This window comes from Balaenoptera borealis (assembly GCF_965194805.1).
Source record: "Balaenoptera borealis genome assembly, chromosome: 14".
NCBI lineage: Eukaryota > Metazoa > Chordata > Mammalia > Artiodactyla > Balaenopteridae > Balaenoptera > Balaenoptera borealis.
In genome coordinates this window covers 68796333-68815571 of record NC_138875.1, presented here as the reverse complement: position 1 = coordinate 68815571, position 19239 = coordinate 68796333, and the positions used below count along the sequence as shown (strand labels likewise).

The 19239-nt window shown below is 50.0% G+C and overlaps 1 protein-coding gene and 1 long non-coding RNA gene across 7 annotated transcripts in view; one reads left to right on the top strand and one right to left on the bottom strand.

The window, feature by feature from the left end:
* TTC28 (tetratricopeptide repeat domain 28) overlaps positions 1-13450 on the top strand; it is a 648733-nt gene extending 635283 nt beyond the window's left edge. For 3 of the 4 annotated variants that reach the window (XM_082355559.1, XM_082355557.1, XM_082355560.1), the window contains 7 exons: positions 1421-1545; positions 3835-4066; positions 4671-4747; positions 6270-6293; positions 6869-6998; positions 10134-10241; positions 11477-13450. In XM_082355559.1, the coding sequence (XP_082211685.1) occupies positions 1421-1545; positions 3835-4066; positions 4671-4747; positions 6270-6293; positions 6869-6998; positions 10134-10241; positions 11477-13104 (2324 nt within the window). In that variant the 3' untranslated portion in view covers positions 13105-13450. The remainder of the gene's footprint in view (positions 1-1420; positions 1546-3834; positions 4067-4670; positions 4748-6269; positions 6294-6868; positions 6999-10133; positions 10242-11476) is intronic. The other variant, XM_082355558.1, reaches the window with a different exon arrangement.
* LOC309611323 overlaps positions 5508-19239 on the bottom strand; it is a 61533-nt gene continuing 47801 nt past the window's right edge. Inside the window, exons 2-4 of one of the 3 annotated variants that reach the window (XR_014234444.1) lie at positions 16574-16697; positions 6766-6994; positions 5508-6270 (exon numbers count right to left, since the gene is read on the bottom strand). This is a non-coding gene — a long non-coding RNA (uncharacterized lncRNA). Of the gene's footprint in view, positions 6271-6732; positions 6995-13554; positions 13626-16573; positions 16698-19239 lie in introns of those variants that run through there. The other 2 variants (XR_014234443.1, XR_014234445.1) reach the window with 2 other exon arrangements.

Below are 19239 nucleotides of genomic sequence, written 5' to 3'. Positions count from 1 at the left end.
ATTCATTTATATGTTTAGAAGTTGGGAACAAAATGGCTTTCACCTTACTCTTCCCCTCAAAGTAAAGCCAGTTGACGTGAGCTGAGGTTGCTGGTGTTGTCCCCCAAAGGCGGGTGAGCGCTGAAGTGGGGCCGTGGTGTCCCGGGCCCAGTGGCCAGCAAACAGGAGCCCGCGGGGGCCGCCCTGGGCGTGGCGCTGAGTTGCCCACGGCCAAGGGCTGGTGCCGGGTGGGTGAGCCATGTTGTTGAGGAGTGGAACGTGTTTACTTCACAAACATACCATAGCTGTGGTCTTGTTCAAAAAGGTATTCAACATTCAAAGCAGAATCTATCCTGTTTCCTCACGTGGCTGAAGAGAAACATTCAGTTGGTCCAGCAGGCCTCCTCTCTGGCAGCCCTCAGCTCACGGCTGGGCCCTCCCTCTGCAAGGCAGGGGGCAGACAGGCCCTGCGGGTTTGGGCCTGGCCATGTTGCCAGACTTCCTCTGCCAGGAGATGGCGGAAATCAGAGGCGATCATGCCCGTGGTTTCCATGATTGTTCTCAGCACATGGTGTCTGTTTATATCTGTTCTCAGCAGTCAGAAGGGGCTCTGAGCCCCACGTGGTCCCGCAGAATGTACTGCAGGGTTTGTGGGGACCCAGCCCCTGTGCTTGGCCATTTATTCTTGACAGGGCCTCCCAACCCCACCCCACATCTTCCCAGTGTGCTTATGGACGTGGTATTTTTGTCATTGTTTAGTTTCAGTGACAGACAATAGAAAAGCCAACTCTGTTCTGTGGGAAATGGTGTTTAATGATGCTGCCCTGTTACCCTTAAAAACAGCCTTGGCACATTCATTCTCAGAAAACCCTTCCCCTCCATTACTTGGGGCAGGTTGGTCCTAAAGTTGCTGGGGGAGGCTGCTCCGCTGTACCTCCCCCAGGCCCTGCTTATGGAAGTGGGTGCTGGGGAAGAGGAAGGGGGACGGGATCCAGGCAGACGTGTGGCTCCTTCCTCCCCAGCCTAAGCTCCATTTGCTCATCTTAAAACTGGGGGATACCTCCTCCTGTCCCCTTGTCTGGTGGCCCCAAGGAGTCAGGCACACCCGGCCCTCCATCCCTGGGCACATTCCAGACCAACACAGGTTAATTTCAGGGAAAACAAGGCAGATCATTCCTCAGGATGGTGGCCAAGCCAGGGAGGGGCCCTGGGGGCCACACAGCCTTTTCCTGCCTCGCTCACTGCGCAGTTACCTCAGCAGCTTTCCTGAGCAGCTCACCCAGCAAAAGAGTATCAAAGTGCCCCAGTGAGTTAGCCGTCCCGGTCCAGCCCATGGAGCAGCTGTTCTTGGCAGGCCTCTCTCTCTCTGGCACAAATGAGCTGTAGAGACCAGCTGGGCTGGGTGAGGGCAGTTCTGAGGTGCTTTCTGGGCTCCCCACAGGGTTCTTGCTCATCGGGAGCGATGTGAAGCTCAACAGTCCCTCCTCGCTCATCGGCCAGGCCCTCACCGAGATCCTCCAGCACCCAGAGCGGGCGCGGGATGCCCTGCGAGTGCTGCTGCACCTGGTAAGGGGCGCAGGGCCCTCGCGGGAGGCGGCCGGAGATGCAGGAGGAGCAGGGCGAGGCTGGAGGGGTCCCACAGCACCGGGGGGCTTGAGCAGGTGGAGGGGACATTGTCCCCAGACGTCTGTGCGGTGGGCACAGTGTGCAGTGTCACACCATTCTCGGATGGTGGCTGCAGCCATCCTCGCCCAGACCCTGGGGGGGTTGGCCAAGGGGGGCCCTGGAGCAGAGCCTGACCACAGCCGCTTCCACCCCATGGCTTTGGGCAAGTGACCTTGCTCTCTGAGCCTCAACTTCCTCGAGTAGAAGGGGGGATAAAACTTTACCTTTTCAAGGTTATCGTGAGGGTTAGAGAAAAGGTGAGTAGCTGTCACACAATAGGGTCCCAGTAGCTGAGAACTGGTATTTTATAATCAAAGGACACTGGCCGTTCCCTAAACTCAATTGGAAGAGTCCAAGCCCAACCCTACTCTTGGCGGGGCCCTGGTGAGAACACAGAGGCCCCATGCCATTTTCTACAGAATTGAAAGGTTATAAATCAAGCTGGGAAACAGTGACATAAAACTTGTTCCACCCTTCCACCTTGATAACCTGGAAGGCAGTTTCAAATAATTTAGAATTCTTAGCTTCCTTGGAGTTCTGTGCCAGAAAGACCAGTGCAGCCCCAGCCCAGACCCCGTGAGGCAGGGGGGAGGTGGGGGACAGCCCACGCCGCAGCCGAGCTCTTTCCAAACCTAAGGCAAACAGCCACCCCGTGGCCACCTCGCAGCTTAGAGGTGCACACAAGGCTCTGCCTGTGCTCAGGAGGAAGGACCCAGTGAAGGCTTCTCCACGGGTCCTGGCAGTGGGCTGGGGCCGGCTTCTAGGTGGGCATGTTCCCTTGGCCAGGGAAACACAGCCCATGGGGCTGGGCATCAGCTCTGTGTGGACTCCAGTGAGGGATCAGTCACGGACATTTCCTAAGCTCAGGTCTGCCTGAAGGAGGTTTTTTCAGGCCTGACAGAAATCAGTGTATGAACAAGAATGCTGGAGCCTGAAACCTCTGACAGCTCTTGGGCCAGATGCAAGGAAGCCCACGCTGCCTGCCACCAGGTGGACGTGCTCTTGTGCTTTGAGAATTTGGGGGAAGACTTTCTCAACTGATTTTAACCTGTGCCTGGAAGCTGCATGGAGCCTTTATGTTGCTCAGCACTAGGACCCTTGTCAGGTCCCTCTCACCCCGAGAGGTGCCCTCCTTCCTTGCTGTAGCCCATTTGCTTTCTCCTCCCAGGCCAGGCCGTGGAGCAAGAGCCAGGCCTCTCCGCTCCCATTCGGCCTTGAGGCCCCTCGAGTACATCTAAGGGTTTTCTCTTTTTTCTTGGCTTCATCTTCTGGGGTGAGTGTAGGCGCCATGGGTCAAGTTCACCAGTCTTTTCCTCCTTCTAACTACCCACTGGACAGTGTCTCTAGGGCCCTTCTAGCCCAGGGGACAGCCAGCTGGCTGCCTGTCTGCCCTGCCCGGGAACGTGCGTTTCCTCTTGCCTCTGATGTCAGCCCCCGGCATCCCAGGGTTTTACTCTAAGAAAAGTCTCAAGTGACATCCTGGACAACTCTCCTTCCCCTCCAGTGACGGCACACGTGCCCCAGAGCAGGTGACATGTCAGATGGGCTGAGGTTTCCCTTAGAAAAACTGCCGAGGGAAGGCCTGCGGCTGTTGCAGGTGCTGTGGACGCTCCCTGGGAGAGTTAAGGTGGCAGTTACCTGGCAGCACTGATTTAGGCCCTGGAAGGTGGAAGGGGCCCGTGTGCAGGTGGACACAGGTTCCAGAGGTCAGCGCTGAAGGATGGAGGAGGAGTCGAAGGCCTGGGGGACGAAGGCCCCACGGTGGGCACTGCTTGGTGTGTGTGAGGTGCACGGGCAGTGAGGGGGGGTCCTGAAGGCCTGAGGGTTCATCCTAGTGATGGGGCGCAGCCATTGCAGGGTTTGGGGCAGGTCCCTGGCCAGAGATTGGTTTTCAGACAAGTCACTTGAGTGTCTGTGGAGGACAGCCCGGAGCTGGGTTAGGGAAGGGACAGGACTCCTCCAAGTCTCCAGCCCTCGGCTCTCACGGTAGCAGCCCCTCCCTTGCAAGACACTGGCCGCTGCTGCAGAGTGTGGTCCTCAGGCCTGGGTGCCTGGTGGCAGCTGCCAGCCCTGCAGAGCTTCCCACACGGGCTTTGTGTTCCCCCAAAGCCACTTGGAGAGAAAACAGGGTATCCCCCCCCCCCCGCCCACCCCACGCAGAGCGGCACCTCACTCCCCCCTCCCCTGCAGGTGGAGAAGTCCCTGCAGCGCATTCAGAACGGGCAGCGCAACGCCATGTACACCTCCCAGCAGAGCGTGGAGAACAAAGTGGGCGGCATCCCTGGCTGGCAGGCCCTCCTCACCGCTGTGGGCTTCCGGCTGGACCCCCCCGCCAGCGGCCTGCCAGCAGCTGTCTTCTTCCCAACCTCCGACCCAGGCGACCGACTCCAGCAGTGCAGCAGCACCATCCAGTCCCTGCTGGGTGAGCCTTGGCTGACAGCTCGAGCAGGGTAGTGGGTGGCCGTGGTCCCTGCCGGGTCTCAGATGGGGAGGAGCGAGGGTCTCCTGAGAAGTGCTGAGGAGTCCCAGACACAGACTCCTCCTGCTCTGGGGGAAAGGAGCGCTCCTGACCTGGTGTTTCCATCTGATGGCAACACATCCTCTGCCCCAGCTCTGCCCCTTCCTGGGATGACATGAGGTCTTGCTGCGCAAACAGTAGCTGCTATTAACATTTAATCAGCAGCTTCGGATCTGACAGAGCTGTGTGGCTGACCCCAGGGTGACGCGGGGCACAGATGCTCAGGGCTGCCCTTTGTGCTTCACTCGAAGGGGGTGATGCTGCCTGAGCGACTAGTTGGGGTCCTGGCATGTGACCGTACGCCTGGAGGACACAGCAGGGTCAGGACTGGCCCTGCCTCCATCTGCCCTTCTCACAGACAAGTCAGACACGGATACACACGTCTGGCTGTCTCGAGCTTTTGAAAATGCCACCAAAGCTGAGTGTTGTGGGTGCATTCCCCTCGGAAGGTGCAGGACTGCGGGTGCAGAGGCCCCTCCGGATAACGCCTGCCCCCTCCTTGCTTTAGGTCTGCCCAACCCTGCCCTCCAAGCCCTCTGCAAGCTCATCACTGCCTCAGAGACGGGCGAGCAGCTCATCAGCCGGGTGAGTTGAGCCAGTGCAGCTGAGCCCAGGTCTGAGGACTGTGCCGGGTTGGAAAGACAGTGATTTGGCCCCAAATAGGAACCTGCACGTGATGCAGCCTCACTGCTTTTTTTCAGCTTTTGTAATGAGAAGGAAAAGGCAAGGGCTGGGAGTAGAACTGCCCTCTCCGGCAGGTGCAGGCACAGAGGAGCAAGTTCTCCCAGTGTCCTCCCTGGGCACTGAGTCCCTAGGGCCTCAGAGGATGCTTAAGGGGCCCCAGTCACCTGTAGTCTCAGGGCATTTCCTGAACTCTCCATTCAGTGGTCTCCTGCACCTTATCATCCCTAACCACCAACTGTTTCTGCTGATTGACAAGTGTTGCAGCCACCTTACCCAAGCCAGCAGGTGTAGGGCCATCCCGTCAGGGTGGCTACAGGTGCTCCAGTACTTATTCTTAGATCAAAGTATGACCCTTGCCTGAAACAAAACCACCACTGAGGCACAGTGGTGAACACAAAGTCAAGTCTCATGAAAGATACTGCTTAGCAGGTTTTCAAAAAGTGCTTTCTTTTAGAAGAATGTAGATCTAATTCAGAGAATTGGAGGATTCTAACCCTTAGCATCATGTAGTCCCTTCCCAACTTGGCCTAAGAGCTTCTGATCTTCCTACTGGCCAGTGAGGGTCTGGAACGAGCACTGGGGTGACAGCGTAGCAACCCCTAAAGAGCACAGAGCAGTTTTCTCTGGTCACCTTAGAGTGTAATAATTTGAAAAATACACGTTATTAGATATCAGCAGATTTCATTTTAGCAGAACTGTTTCTATGTAGAAATAAAGCTGCTCCATCTAGGGTTAACCTCTGCAAATCTGATTGGTTCCTGGAGCCTCCCCCTACCTGGGGTGGTTTTCAGCCTAGATTTGGAATGTAGCTCACTGATCTGGCCCCTTCACTGAGTTTCTGCTCATTTTGTAATAAGTGTGTTAGACCTGCTTGTTGAATAGAATCAGGAAGACACTTAAACATCCTGAACCCAGGAGGGCTACAAGCCTGTGCTCTACAAAAAGAAAAAGCTAGAGTTACATTTACAGGGCCAGGCTGAGCATCCAAACAGCCAATAGCTTAATTTCTAGCCTTTGGTGGCAGCACAGGGACCTCCACAGGGAAGCGTCCTGGGCCGCCACCAGTGGCTGGGGGATGGTAGGTATTTCCGAGTCACTCTGGAACCAGAGTGGACTTTGCTCTACAGAGTGGCCTATCCGTGCCCAGTGTGCCCCTCCCCATCTCCTGGCGAGGAAGGGCAGGGCCTGGCCGACCCTGGCCCCCCACCCCCACCCCCAGCGTGTCTGGCCTGGGCGTGGCTGTGCATTCTCCTGTGTGTCCCTGCTGACTCTCACTCCTCTCCCCTCCGGGTCAGAGCCGCGGGCCCGGTGTGGTGCTTCCTACAGCAGTGATCAGCTTGTGTTGCGTAACTACCTGTGCTTAAGTCTAAATTCTCTTCTTTCTCTCTTTTTCTTTCTTCTTCTTATAATCTGCTGGCCGAAGGCTGTTAAAAATATGGTTGGAATGGTGAGTACCACTCTGAGTAGCACTGTTGTCAGGTGAGCCCCTCAACCCGCCCACCCCGAGGTCCCCCTGGCACTGCTGTCTCGCCAACACGCGCTCAGGCTGGGGGGGCAGTGCCGCTGGCTCAGGTGGTCTGCCCCGTCTCCGCTCTGGCTCCCCTTTCCTGCTCCACCCTTCTTGTGCTCTTGATTTGACCTTTCAAGTTCCCTCAGAACAGCAGGGGCAGGACAACACACTGTGAAACCACACGAGGCCCCGGGTGGAGTTCACACACTCAGCAGGTTGTGTCTGGGAGACCCCACCCCTCTTCTAGGCCCCAAGTCCCCTCCCGCACTCATAGCCCCGTGGCCAGTGTGCGAGGGAAGAGGCTGGAAGCAGAAACCCTGCCTGGGGGCTGGCCCTCGAGCTCCCACAGAGAGGACAGCAGGACAGTAGGCATGGAGGCACCGTAAAGAGAATTTCAGATGCTACCCACGTGTAAGGTCATTAGCGATGATAATGACAGGTGACACAAGAGAAACTTGGGGACAAATCCCTGGGGCCCAGATGCAGCGGACGCTGACGCTCTCCCCGCTCAGCTCCACCAGGTGCTGGTCCAGCTGCAGGCCGGCGAGAAGGAACAGGACTTCGCATCAGCCCCCATTCAGGTCTCCATCAGCGTCCAGCTGTGGCGGCTCCCGGGATGTCACGAATTCCTGGCGGCTCTAGGTAGGACAGAGCATCCTTGACTTCATTGGCTTCATTCTGTTTTTTAAAAACCTATTTTTCTCATTTCTATTGGGTAAAGTTAATAGACTCTGAGGGGTCTTAGTGTTTTCTTAGTTTATTACTTAAAAATAGCTAACGCAAAGACTCTAGTGCTTTAGCACAATTTCCAAATGGCCTTCCAGCTTTGTGCCACTCTCCCTACATTATGATTTCCTCTCTCCCATTTGTAGTCATTGCATTAAGATTAATCTGTTAGATTCAAGTATTGTTGGGAGTCAGCCCATGATTAAAGAAAATAAAGTCAAGTCATAAAATAATGATTTCAATATTGGTCCCTATCACTGGCTACTGGAACTTGGCAGAAAAAAATACAATTGAAACCACCTTTGATTGACCACGGGGACCTAGAACTGTGTATTCCAGGATCCTCTTTCAATCCAGAACACTCTTCCTTTTTCAACAAACATCATTGTAACGCAACTGAGGCAGCTCCCAACAATATCGCTACTTTCTTACCACAGGTACATTTGTTGATAAAACACCTTGAGAGGCTAAGCTGCTCTCCTCCTGCCCCACTTAAGTGCCTGTGTGACTTGCAGGAGAGCCATTCACTCCACATGCTTTTTTGTTTGTTTTTCAACACCTGTTCTATGTCGGGCAATGTTCTAGGCACTGGGGATGCAGCAGTGAGCAAAGGACAAAAAGCCCTGCCCTCTTACCAGAGTTTTCATGCTAGAGGGGGAGACAGACAGACATAGAAAGACCTAATCTAAGGGGAGCACCTCAGAAGGTGAGGAAGCACCATGACAGACAAAAGCATCGGGGTCACAGTAATGTGCTGGAGGGGTGGAGGCAGAGAGGCTGGCAGGCCCAGAGCCTGTGGATGAAAGATCCAGGCCGAGGGAAGAGGGTCGATGAGCCTGGGCAAGGTGCAGGGGACACGGGGGCGGATGAGACAGAGGATGGGGTAGATCCTGGGGATTTGAGGCCAGTGGAAGGCCCTTGGTTTTTAACCTGATGGAGTGGGGTGTCTTTGGAGGTTGACATGGCTTGGATTCACTGGTACAGGGACCAGCCATCAAACATGGCAGGGCAGAGATTCCTTTTTAAGGAACTTCTCTTCTGCTTGGGAGGCCTGGATATTCAGTATTGGGCCATCTTTGCTAGCCCATTTGTAGATGACCTTTCCCTGCCCAACTCAGCTTAGGGCGGGCTCCATTTGTTTTTGAAGGTAAAGGGGGAAAGCCACACAGCCCCGCAGGGGCTCCAAATCCCCTGTGAGTAGATGCTTTGATGTCGTTTATGATTTGTACTATTCGCTTGTTTTCTGTGGACTTAAAACATAGGCTTCTTGGTGTAAACATAGTAAATTTATATCTGAATAGATAAATCAGGAGCAGATGGAGCAAGGGTGAGAAAGGCCAGGTCCACACCCAGGATGGGTCTCTTCATCTTTGTGACAGGCTGCAGGGTGAGGCAAGAACGAAGCCAAGGCCCTTCTGTATAAAGGAAAAGCTCTTGTCCTCAAGCAGGGCCTCAGTCCCCCTTCGAGTGCGGGTGTGACGGAGCCAGCCCTCCTCCCCTGTGGACAGGCTGTTTCTGATGCCCCTCTGCCAGGTGTGTCACTGGCTCGCTCTGGTGTTGGGATCCTGGGTGACTTTCGTTGATGCTCCTCTACGTCTCTGTACTTTGCAAACCCCAGTGATACTCACTCAAGGGGTGAGTTGGGTGCACATACTTCTGATTTTTAAATCCTCTGGACTGAGACTGGGGAGAAGCGCCCCCTCCAGCCCTTGGCACCGTCACACCCATCACAGAGCTGTGGTTTATTTAGACGACTCAGTTCTATTAGAGCAACCAGTTCAAATTACTTTGATAAAGTAGAGTTTTCTAACTAAAAATGTTACATTTATATTATTAGATATTCGTTTTCAAAGTGCTGAGTTCTCTGAGACCTTCCTGTTGTTTTCAGGGACTGTTTATTTTTGAGTTCAGAGAGGAAAATGTCCCATAGCAACCCAAATGCTGAGTGGCTACTCTACTGAATCTAATTCCCAGAGGAATGATAGTGTCAGAACCAATATCAGAGTTACAAGAATAAAAAAAGGCAGAGACAGATTTCTCCTTTGGCGAATGCTTGCTGTCATGTATCAGGTATCATGGGTCCCTATTGTGGGAACACTGTGAGGTCAGAGGAGGGGAAGGGCCTGGGATCACAGGGCCTGCCCCCTGCCTGCCGGCACCGACTGTCTGCACTGTTTCAGGCGGAGCTCAGTGATCCGCTGAGGAGGTGAGTGAAGACGTTCCATGCTGAGGCTCCCAGGCCCTAACTCCTTGCTCGGTGGCACCGCCTATGGCCGCAGCACTGGCTGTGGTGTCTTGTTTGGCTTCTTCCTCCTACACTCTTCCCGGGAGACGTGCTGGCTGCCTCTGTAATGGCCCCTGATGAGTCTAAGTGCTGTGGCAACAGCTCGTTAGGCAGCCTCCTGCTCAGGAGGCTCCTGCCCTTTGTTGTGCCAGCTCTGTGTCTCATTAGAACCGTTAGACTCAGGAGCAGCCCCTCGGGCTCTGGCAGAGAGGAGTGCAGTTCCTGCAGGGCAGTTCAGCCAATACAGCAGATTCTGTAGCATCAGAGAGAGCTCATCTCAGAGCCCTTGTGGCAGACACTGACCACACGTGGAGACACTGTCCTTGCCCTTGAGAAGCTTCTACCTTCCCCTGCACTAGCTTTAAATATTGGACCCAATGCCGAACGGAGTGGCCAGTGTCTGTCCTGGACAGTATTCTTTAAGTGGACTGTTCTTCTGCAAAAGAATGAAGACAAGTGTTAATGAGCCTTACTAATTCCCACCCTCCCCTCTGGAGAATGCAGTTCAGCGCTCTACGAAGGGACAGAGGTCCACAAACAGCAAGGGGGAGCCATGCTGAGCAGGTGTGATGGTCGCAGAGCTGGCCCCCGTTGGTTCACGTGACTTGACGTTCACATGATTGATTGATGTGCAGGTGGGGGGCCCAGGCGGGGCTTCCTGAGGGGTCTGCAGGGGTTCCCCTGGGACTGTATGAGGAGCCCTAATCCTTTTTAGGACATGGAATCTTCCCTAAGGAAGCAGGTGTTTATATTCTTTGTTTCTATAGGTTTTGATCTCTGTGAGGTTGGTCAGGAGGAAGTAATCCTGAAAACCGGGAAACAAGCCAACCGACGGACCATGCACTTTGCGCTCCAAGCCCTGCTCGCACTCTTCGGTAAGAGCTCCGTGTGGCGCCACCCCAAGTGGCCCCCAGGAGCCACGGGCATGACCCTGATTATGGTTTGGGAAGAGGAAGAATTAAGGGAACGAACCTTTTTTGTGTTAGGGAATGTTCAAGTAAACAAACTCCCTGCTCTCGTGGAACTCAACTTACGATGAGCATACATGTAGTATATGTTAGATGAGGTGCCACCATGTGCTCTGCAGAAAACGTGCAAATTAAGGGACTAAGGAAGTGAGGGTGGCATCGCAGCAGAGGTGATGAGGGAGCAGTGGTGCCCAGAGCCGGGCCTGCGAGGCACTTTTCAGACCCTGGGGCAAGCCTGCCTGCCATTCTCAAGAGGCCAAGTGAGGCTAAATGCTGGCTCGGATGGTGGCCAAGGCTTGAAGGCAACCAACAGGGCCTGCTGATGAATGTGCTCAGAGAGAGAGGGCCAGAGGTGATATCCTGTTCTTTGGAACAGCTGCCAGAATGGGGCTGCCTTTGCTGAGACCTTGAAAGTGGCAGAAGGAATGGGATGGGTCTGAGTTCCCTCTTGGACACCTTCATAGGCAGCTGGTTAGACGAGTCCAGTGTGGAGACATAAATGTGCACACAGGTCCGAGGGGAAGAGGACTGTGTCCTGTGGGCACTCCTGGGGTCAAAGGTCACAGAGATAAGGAGGGGCCTGGGAAGGATCAGTCCACGAGGGTCGGGTGTGATTGACTGTGTAGACTACCAGATTTGGTGGCCACTGTTAACCTTTACATGAACTGGGGAGGACGAAAGCCTGACTGGAGTGGGTTAAGAGCAGCTGGGAGGAGAGGCCGTGCGGAGAGGAGTGTAAGTGACTCCGAGGAGGTCGCTGGGATGTGGAGCGATGGGGCCGGAGCTGGAAGGGATGGCGGGTGAGGGTTTAGGACAGGGGGCATCACAGATCGTCCCCCCATTCAGAGCAGGAGGCCGCCATGGAGTCCCGTGAGATAGGGAGCAGAGTGGAGATGGGCGCATGGTGGGGTCCGCAGCGCGCGGGGCTGTGCGCGCTCTCGGGGTGTTTTTGTCCCCAGTGTAAGATTTACTTTTTCCAACAGGACTGTGTTTTTCAGGCTTATAAGATGAATTCAAGTTGTGTATAAGTAACACTTGCATAATGCTTTGCTAGCTTCTATGCATATAAGGATGCTTGTGAAAGAAAAATCAAAACCATACAGAATTCTAACTGTCCTCTGGGCGCCTATGTTTTGTCTTAGATTCCACTGAGCTGCCCAAGCGCCTCAGCCTTGACAGCTCGTCCTCCTTGGAGTCTCTGGCCTCAGCCCAGTCTGTCTCCAATGCTCTGCCCTTGGGCTACCAGCACCCTCCTTTCTCTCCCACCGGTGCAGAGAGCATAGCCTCAGACGCCATCTCTGTGTACAGTCTGAGCTCCATCGCCTCCTCAATGAGCTTTGTCTCCAAGCCTGAGGGTGGGTCAGAGGGCGGAGGTCCTCGAGGAAGGCAGGACTATGACCGGTCCAAGAACGCCTTCCCACAGCGATCCACCCTGCCTCGGAGCCAGCTGTCCCCCCCGACCCGCCCTGCAGACAGCAAAGACGAAGAAGAATATGAAGGGTTTTCCATCATCAGCACTGAGCCTTTGGCGGCCTACCAAGAAAACAGAAAGACTCGCTTCTCACCAGATCACAAACAGTCCCGAGTCGGGGCAGCTGGCGGTGTGAAAGTTTCGGTAAGCTCCAAGGGGAGCATAAGCACTCCAAACTCTCCAGTTAAAATGACTCTGATTCCCAGCCCAAACTCACCCTTCCAGAAGGTTGGAAAACTAGCAAGTTCAGATACGGGAGAATCAGACCAGTCTAGCACAGAAACAGATAGTACCGTGAAATCCCAAGAAGAAAGCAACCCAAAGCTTGATCCACAAGAGTTGGCCCAGAAGATTCTAGAGGAGACACAAAGCCATCTCATTGCGGTGGAACGTCTTCAGAGGGGCGGTGGTCAAGGTAAGGGCACTAATCCTGAAGATGGCATTTCCGTGCCCAACAGCGCTGCTGTCTTCAGAGCATCAGAAACAAGTGCGTTCAGCAGGCCTGCCCTCTCCCACCAGAAGAGCCAGCTGTCGCCAGTTACTATCAAACCAAAGCCCCCAGCCAGAAGCTCTTCCCTACCCAAGGTGAGTTCAGGATACAGCAGCCCCACCACCTCAGAGGCGTCCATCAAAGACAGCCCGAGCCAGCACAGTGGCCGGCCGTCGCCCGGCTCCGACTCCCAGACTTCCCTGACCGACCAGCCTCTCTTTAAGCTGAAGTATCCCAGCTCTCCTTACAGTGCTCACATTTCCAAATCACCAAGGAACATGTCCCCGAGCTCAGGCCACCAGTCTCCTGCTGGAAGTGCACCGTCCCCAGCTCTCTCCTATTCCTCAGCTGGCTCCGCTCGCTCGAGTCCAGCTGACGCTCCTGACATAGACAAGCTGAAGATGGCAGCCATCGACGAGAAGGTGCAGGCTGTACACAACCTGAAGATGTTTTGGCAGAGCACACCCCAGCATTCCACGGGACCAATGAAAATATTCCGGGGGACCCCTGGAACGATGACTTCCAAGAGAGATGTCCTCAGTCTATTAAACTTGTCACCTCGGCACAACAAGAAGGAGGAAGGAGCAGACAAGCTAGAACTTAAGGAGCTGTCTTTGCAGCAATGTGGAGAAACGCCCCCAAAAGCCCCTCCCAACGGACACTGGCATACGGAGACCACCTCATTGAGCACACTGCCGCTGCCCGCCGGCCCTCCTGCCACGGTGCCCACGCGCCCTTTGAGACTTCCTTCTGGAAACGGCTACAAGTTTCTGTCCCCAGGAAGATTTTTTCCTTCCTCTAAATGCTAAAACATCTTTTATACCCACCAACACCGACTTGGAGCACAGCGGCCCACAGCCCAGCTCTCCGCACTCACTTGGCCTGCTCCCGAGTGCGGCCACCCCAGCATGGGTGTGCTCTCGCGGCGCGGGCGCCACCACTCCCAGACGCCACACACACACACACACACACACACACACACACACACACACACACACACACACACACACACACACACACACACACACACACACACACACACACACACACACACACACACACACACACACACACACACACACACACACACACACACACACACACACACACACACACACACACACACACACACACACACACACCCCCCCCCCCCCCCCCCCCCCCTCTGGGACTCTGGGCCAGATTCACCAAAAGCCAGGACTTCTGTGGAGTTGGTACAGGAGGCTCATGGAATTTTCTACACGTCACCAAATGTTTACCTTGGAACTCCCTGCTTCTCATCTTTGATGTGATTCTTCAACAGGATTTTTGTACAAAAATGGTCATGGTTCTGGGGTGGGGAGAGAAAGGGAGCACATATTTTGCTAAGAGGTATATATGCAGTACCTTTTATACAAAGAAATACAAACAGCTTTTTTAAGGCTTTCAGGTGCTGGTTGGGGGTAGGGTATATAAAATCTCTCTAAGTTGAGTTCTACATGAAAGTGTTACAGTAGCCAAAAAACAGGATACTGGTTTTAAAAATGCCAATGATTTGTAATTAAATTGTAGCAGTTTTGGTCTCATGATATTGTAACATCAGAGTAACAAGGCAATAATTCACTTCCTGAACTCTGCTCTTTGAGGGCTACAAATGTCCCTGGGGCCCCACTGTCAACCAAACTTGAATTTTCTTAAAAAAATTTATGTAACTCTTATCCAGGCATTTTAGAACTATGCAATTGTGATTTAAAAATGCAACTTTGTGCTTTTAAAACATTACTGACCTTTTTTGTACGTGGATAAACAACTTGGTTTTATTATCAATAGTACTTTGCATTTATAGCTATTATTTTTAAAAGCTCAAAAAGTTTTTTAAAATATCAAAATCTGAATAGTCATCAATAAGTAATTATCAAGTTTGGAGGGGGGAGTTTGAAATTATTGTTTCCTTATAAGCAAAAAAAAAAAAAAACAAAACCAAAAAACAAACAAAAAAACAAAAGAAAAATTCCATGGCTAACTAGATTTAACCAGAATCTAGCCTTCCAGCTCTTATTCCCTTTATTACCTGCTTAATTTTATTATCTTTTCCCAACGCCAGGCTTCTAAAACCCCTTCTGTCTAAATCTGTCACCAGGTTCCCACAATCCCAGCACCTCACATCTGTGAGCTGCATCTGGACCCTCATCTTAGTGTGACCAGCGCCCCTTGCTCCTGTGGTCCAAAGGACAAATCCCCTCCCCCCCCACAGAAGACTTTAATGTCCACAGCCTCAGAAGCAGGGGACCTTCTGCTGGGGTATACATCTGAATTATTGCTGAACAGGGAAAGAGATATTCCTAAAAGTGTTGTCATAGAAAAAAAAAAAAAAGAGGGACTTTTCCTATAGCTATGACAGTTCACTGATACTGTTGCCAGCTGGGACAAGACAAAAGAACAGTCTAGGTAGGGGTAACTATTAACATATTTAAATAAAGAAAAGAAGTGCTGAAAATCATGTTAGTACTGTTTAGTTGGAGAATTGACATAAGCCTCTTTCAGGTAATTCTAAAATTGAAATCCTACCACCCTCACTGTGAGGGTCCATCATACAACGGTGGGCAGCCTCTTGTCCCAGGACACGAGCCACACAAGGAGTGGACAGGAGGGGCCTGGCAGGAGGGACACTAACATCAAGACCTCCAGGGAGAGTTTTTAACCCTGGATAGGATCTCACTTTATAAACATACACTGACCACTTGCCCTGTTCCTCACTGTACTCTGAAAAGAGGAAGAGATATTTATTCAATTTGTCTTACTCTCCTGAGCTATGTCATAGAAGCTTTTTGTGTTTAACCCAACAGCCATGTTGACAAAAGCAAAAGAAAGAATGTCCCATTCTAACCCTGATCCCAACACTGGAAGAGAAATACTTTATAAAGAAGCAAGCAGCTATAAGGTTGTCTTTATATCTTTTATAAATGGTAGTAACAGTACCAGTGTAGCAAATGAAAGCCAAGTTTATAGCACTGTGCATTTAGATAGCAAAATCAGGTCCTCAACAACAAGAAATAAACCTCAAAGTAAATTTCTGAATCCACATATAGATAGTTGGGCTGTTCCTTTCTCAGCAACTCTCAGCCTCTTTCCCAAGTGCCAAGTAGCCCTGGAGGAAAGGCCGGGTCTCTGCTCCATCCCTGAGGACAAGGGCACAACCCCGTAGGCCTCCCTCTAGCGCACACCCTCCACCACCCAGACCGCTTCCCCGTGGTTACCAAGCCAGCGAGGAGGACTCGTGGACCCTAACCTGGTTTTAGTCCTAAATACATTTGTTGTTGTAGGTTTCATGTTGAAAAGCCAAATGGAATATATGATATTTTTTTGGTCCTAGATATAAGTTTCAATGAAGAAAAGCAAAGATGATGAAATAATAGGACCAATCTAAAAATCACTGTAGAGTCGCCACTTCTTTATGTTTACAGTCAGTCTTGGTGTTTTCTATACAAGTGAAATGGATGTAAAATCAAGGTGAATTTTTCAGTCTACCTTGAAAACAGTATGCACTTAAAAATTATGTGAGATTGTATAATTTGCAAATTCTTTGTACAGATCAGGGGTTGGCAAATGATGACCCACAGGCTAAATCTAAATCTGGTCAGAGGCCTGGATTTTTACAGCCATGAGCTAGGAATGGATTTTACATTTTAAAATATTTATATAAATAAGTACCTACATAATATTTTTGATTTTACCTCTTGGTCCACAAGAACTAAAATATCTAGTGTTTTAAGAAAAAGTTTGCTGGCTCCTGCTATAGATGACAGAAAACAATTAGCATAATGTTTTGTTTCTACAATCTAGGGAAAGTGAGTGTCAGGCTGTGGATAAAACTGATAGGAATGCGTGGGAACCTGAGCCATGTGGATGGACGCGAATGACCCCTGCATAGTCCTCGGCTCTTTGCCCCACTTGGAAGGAGTCGATGGGTGTGGGTGAAATTTACAAAAATATTTTTCCTCACTGTATGCAGACAGCATTGGATATTATTTCTTTTTCAGCTCAGGAAACTGGAATCCCTGCCCCTACTCTACTCTATCAGATGCAAATACACCAAATACAAGCAATAAAATCTCCCTCTCCTAGAAACCTTGGTATGACCACAAAGCAAGGTAGTCGAATCTATCTTCTCACCAGTGAACCACGCAACTACTTCAGTGATCTTTAACTAAGTCAATAAACCAAGACAAAATTAGCTACTCAAGCTTACATTTTGATGCGTTTTGGTATTGGTGTATAGTAAAATGAAGAAGTTCTCACCTCCATCCACTTGAAACAGTCCCTGGTCCACGCGCTGCTGCACACGCTGTCCTCACTGTGCTTGTCTGTCCCGGTGAATCCCGGTGCGCGGTCACCTCGGCAAGTCCCCAGCTCAGTGCCTGTCCTGCCACCACCCCCACCACAAGGAGAACAGTCACTTCGTTAGTTTCAGTTCAGGCTGGAAAAAATGCCACACAATAATCTGGTTTGCATTTAGTAAGTAGGCAGAATGTGACAAATGTATAATTTTCATCACATATTTTATTGTTTTACCTAAAAGAATTGTACATGTGCTTTGTGAACTGGGCCCTTGTCTGTGCCAGACCCTTCAAAGATATTCCATGTAAGGACACACGTGGTCACATCTCCCCTCCTCAGATGCCTTCCCCACTTGGCACTCATGCCCCTTGTATGCAGTGTTAGCCATCTTTGGCCTATGTGAACTTTTTTTTTGTAAATTACAGTTTCCAGATGGCATTAAACTTTTTATATTATGAAATTTACCATGTAAAAAGAACTTCATATTTTTATTGAGATTGCTAAGGCACTTGGCCTTCCTTTGTGATTTCAGTGTCTATTAAAGCATGAGTTCCCTTGGTTTTAAGTGCTGTATCTGAATCACTTTCTATGCATGTTCCACACTTCCTAGGTTTCTTTGCAGTACACAAAGTGGTCATGTGTCATTAATAAGCATGTATTTCTGTCTGGAGTTTATCCTTATAAACACACTGTAGCCTCACGTTTGCCAGGAGCAGAGCCAGAGAAAGCGCACAGCAGAGCGGACCTGCACGCAGCTCATCTGGCCCCAAGGCCTGGGTACCAGGTTGGTGGTAGTGGTTTAGATGGCTGAATGCTTCTGATCTTCTGTGTTGCAGGACAGAAAATTCTACGGTTGTAGACGAACAGAGTTCATTACCACTAGATCCCTGTATCTAAAAGAAACTTCCAAAGGAAGTACAGCTGACCCTCAAACAACACAGGTTTGAAGTGTGTGGGTCCACGTATATGTGGATTTTTTTCAGTAGTAAATACTACAATGTTAAACGATTCACAGTTGGTTGAATGCAGATGTGGAGCCACGGATATGGAGGAGCTGTGAGGAAACACGTATAAGAAGCGCAGACTATGTATTATATGCAGATTTTTACTGTGCAAAGGCTTGGTGCCCCAGCCCAGACGTTGTTCAAAGGACAACTGTATTTCAGAAAGGAAAACAGTCCTACCTGTGAAAGTCTGAGATGCATGAAGAAATAATGAACACAGAATTAGGTGAATGTGAAAAAAAATCAAAACAAGTATTAATTATATAAAAAGTAATGTCTCATTTGGGTAGCAATAAAAAATTAAAATACTGGACAATAATATGTAAAACAAGGAAGTTAAAGTGTTATTTGTTTGGGAAGAGAAAAGTAGATTTTTAGAGACAGTAAGTTAAGTATGCATAACCACACACAAAAAATAGAAATAGAGGATTATACCAAACTAGTGGAGGAGAAATAAATTTTAAAAAACTTAGTTGATTTAAAAGAAAAGAAAAAAGAGGGAACAACAACAAAAACCATTTTAAAAGGAGGAGAAAAGAAAGATGAAATAAATTTTTAAAATCAGTGATAATCAGTAATCATTAAAAATGTAAGTGAACTAAACAATTAAAAAGGAGGCTTGGGCTTCCCTGGTGGCGCAGTGGTTGAGAATCTGCCTGCCAATGCAGGGGACACAGGTTCAAGCCCTGGTCTGGGAAGATCCCACATGCCGCGGAGCAGCTGGGCCCGTGAGCCACAACTACTGAGCCTGCACGTCTGGAGCCTGTGCTCCACAACAAGAGAGGCTGCGACAGTGAGAGGCCCGCGCACGGCGATGAAGAGCGGCCCCCACTCGCCACAACTAGAGAAAGCCCTCACACAGAAACGAAGACCCAACACAGCCAAAAATAAATAAATAAATTAAAAAACAAAACAAAACAAAAAGGAGGCTGACAGATGATGGCAACATGCCACATGTTCTTTAAAAAAAAAATGCTGTTTGAAAAGAAAAAACCCAACTACCAAAGCATAAGGGCCCCAAATGACTGACAGTAAAGAATCAGTAAAATAGATGTTAAAGTAAAAGGCACTAATAAAAACAAAGAAGATCCATTTTCTTTTTTTTTTTTAGTGTGTCCCTTATTTTTTTTAATTTTTAAATTTTTTTACATTTTTTTTAACCATTCAGAAGAGTTTATTATCAGCGAAAAATTTATGTAATTAAGTGGCAAAATTTTTTTTTAAACAAAGGGCCAAAATACTTTAATATCTAAGAATATAACATAAAAACCTATTTTAAGTTGACATTAAACTTTTTTTTTCCACACACACACTGTATTTTATTTTTACAAGAGATAAATAGACTGACACCAAGCATTGTACATGGATGACCACAACAAAAGCAACAATGATTGCAATTACCAAACATGAAACACACTCATGCTATGTCATAATATTGACATTCAGTCCAGTAATCCTCCACTGTAACAGCTCCTTTACTTTGCAATGAAAATTGATTTGTATATTCTTTGCCTCTGAGTCCTTGTGGGATTTTTTTTTTTTAATTCAAACAGAAAGTCACAAAAATTATACTCATCCTCATCAGTTCACTCAGTCCCATGTAATTAAATTTTTTTTTCATCT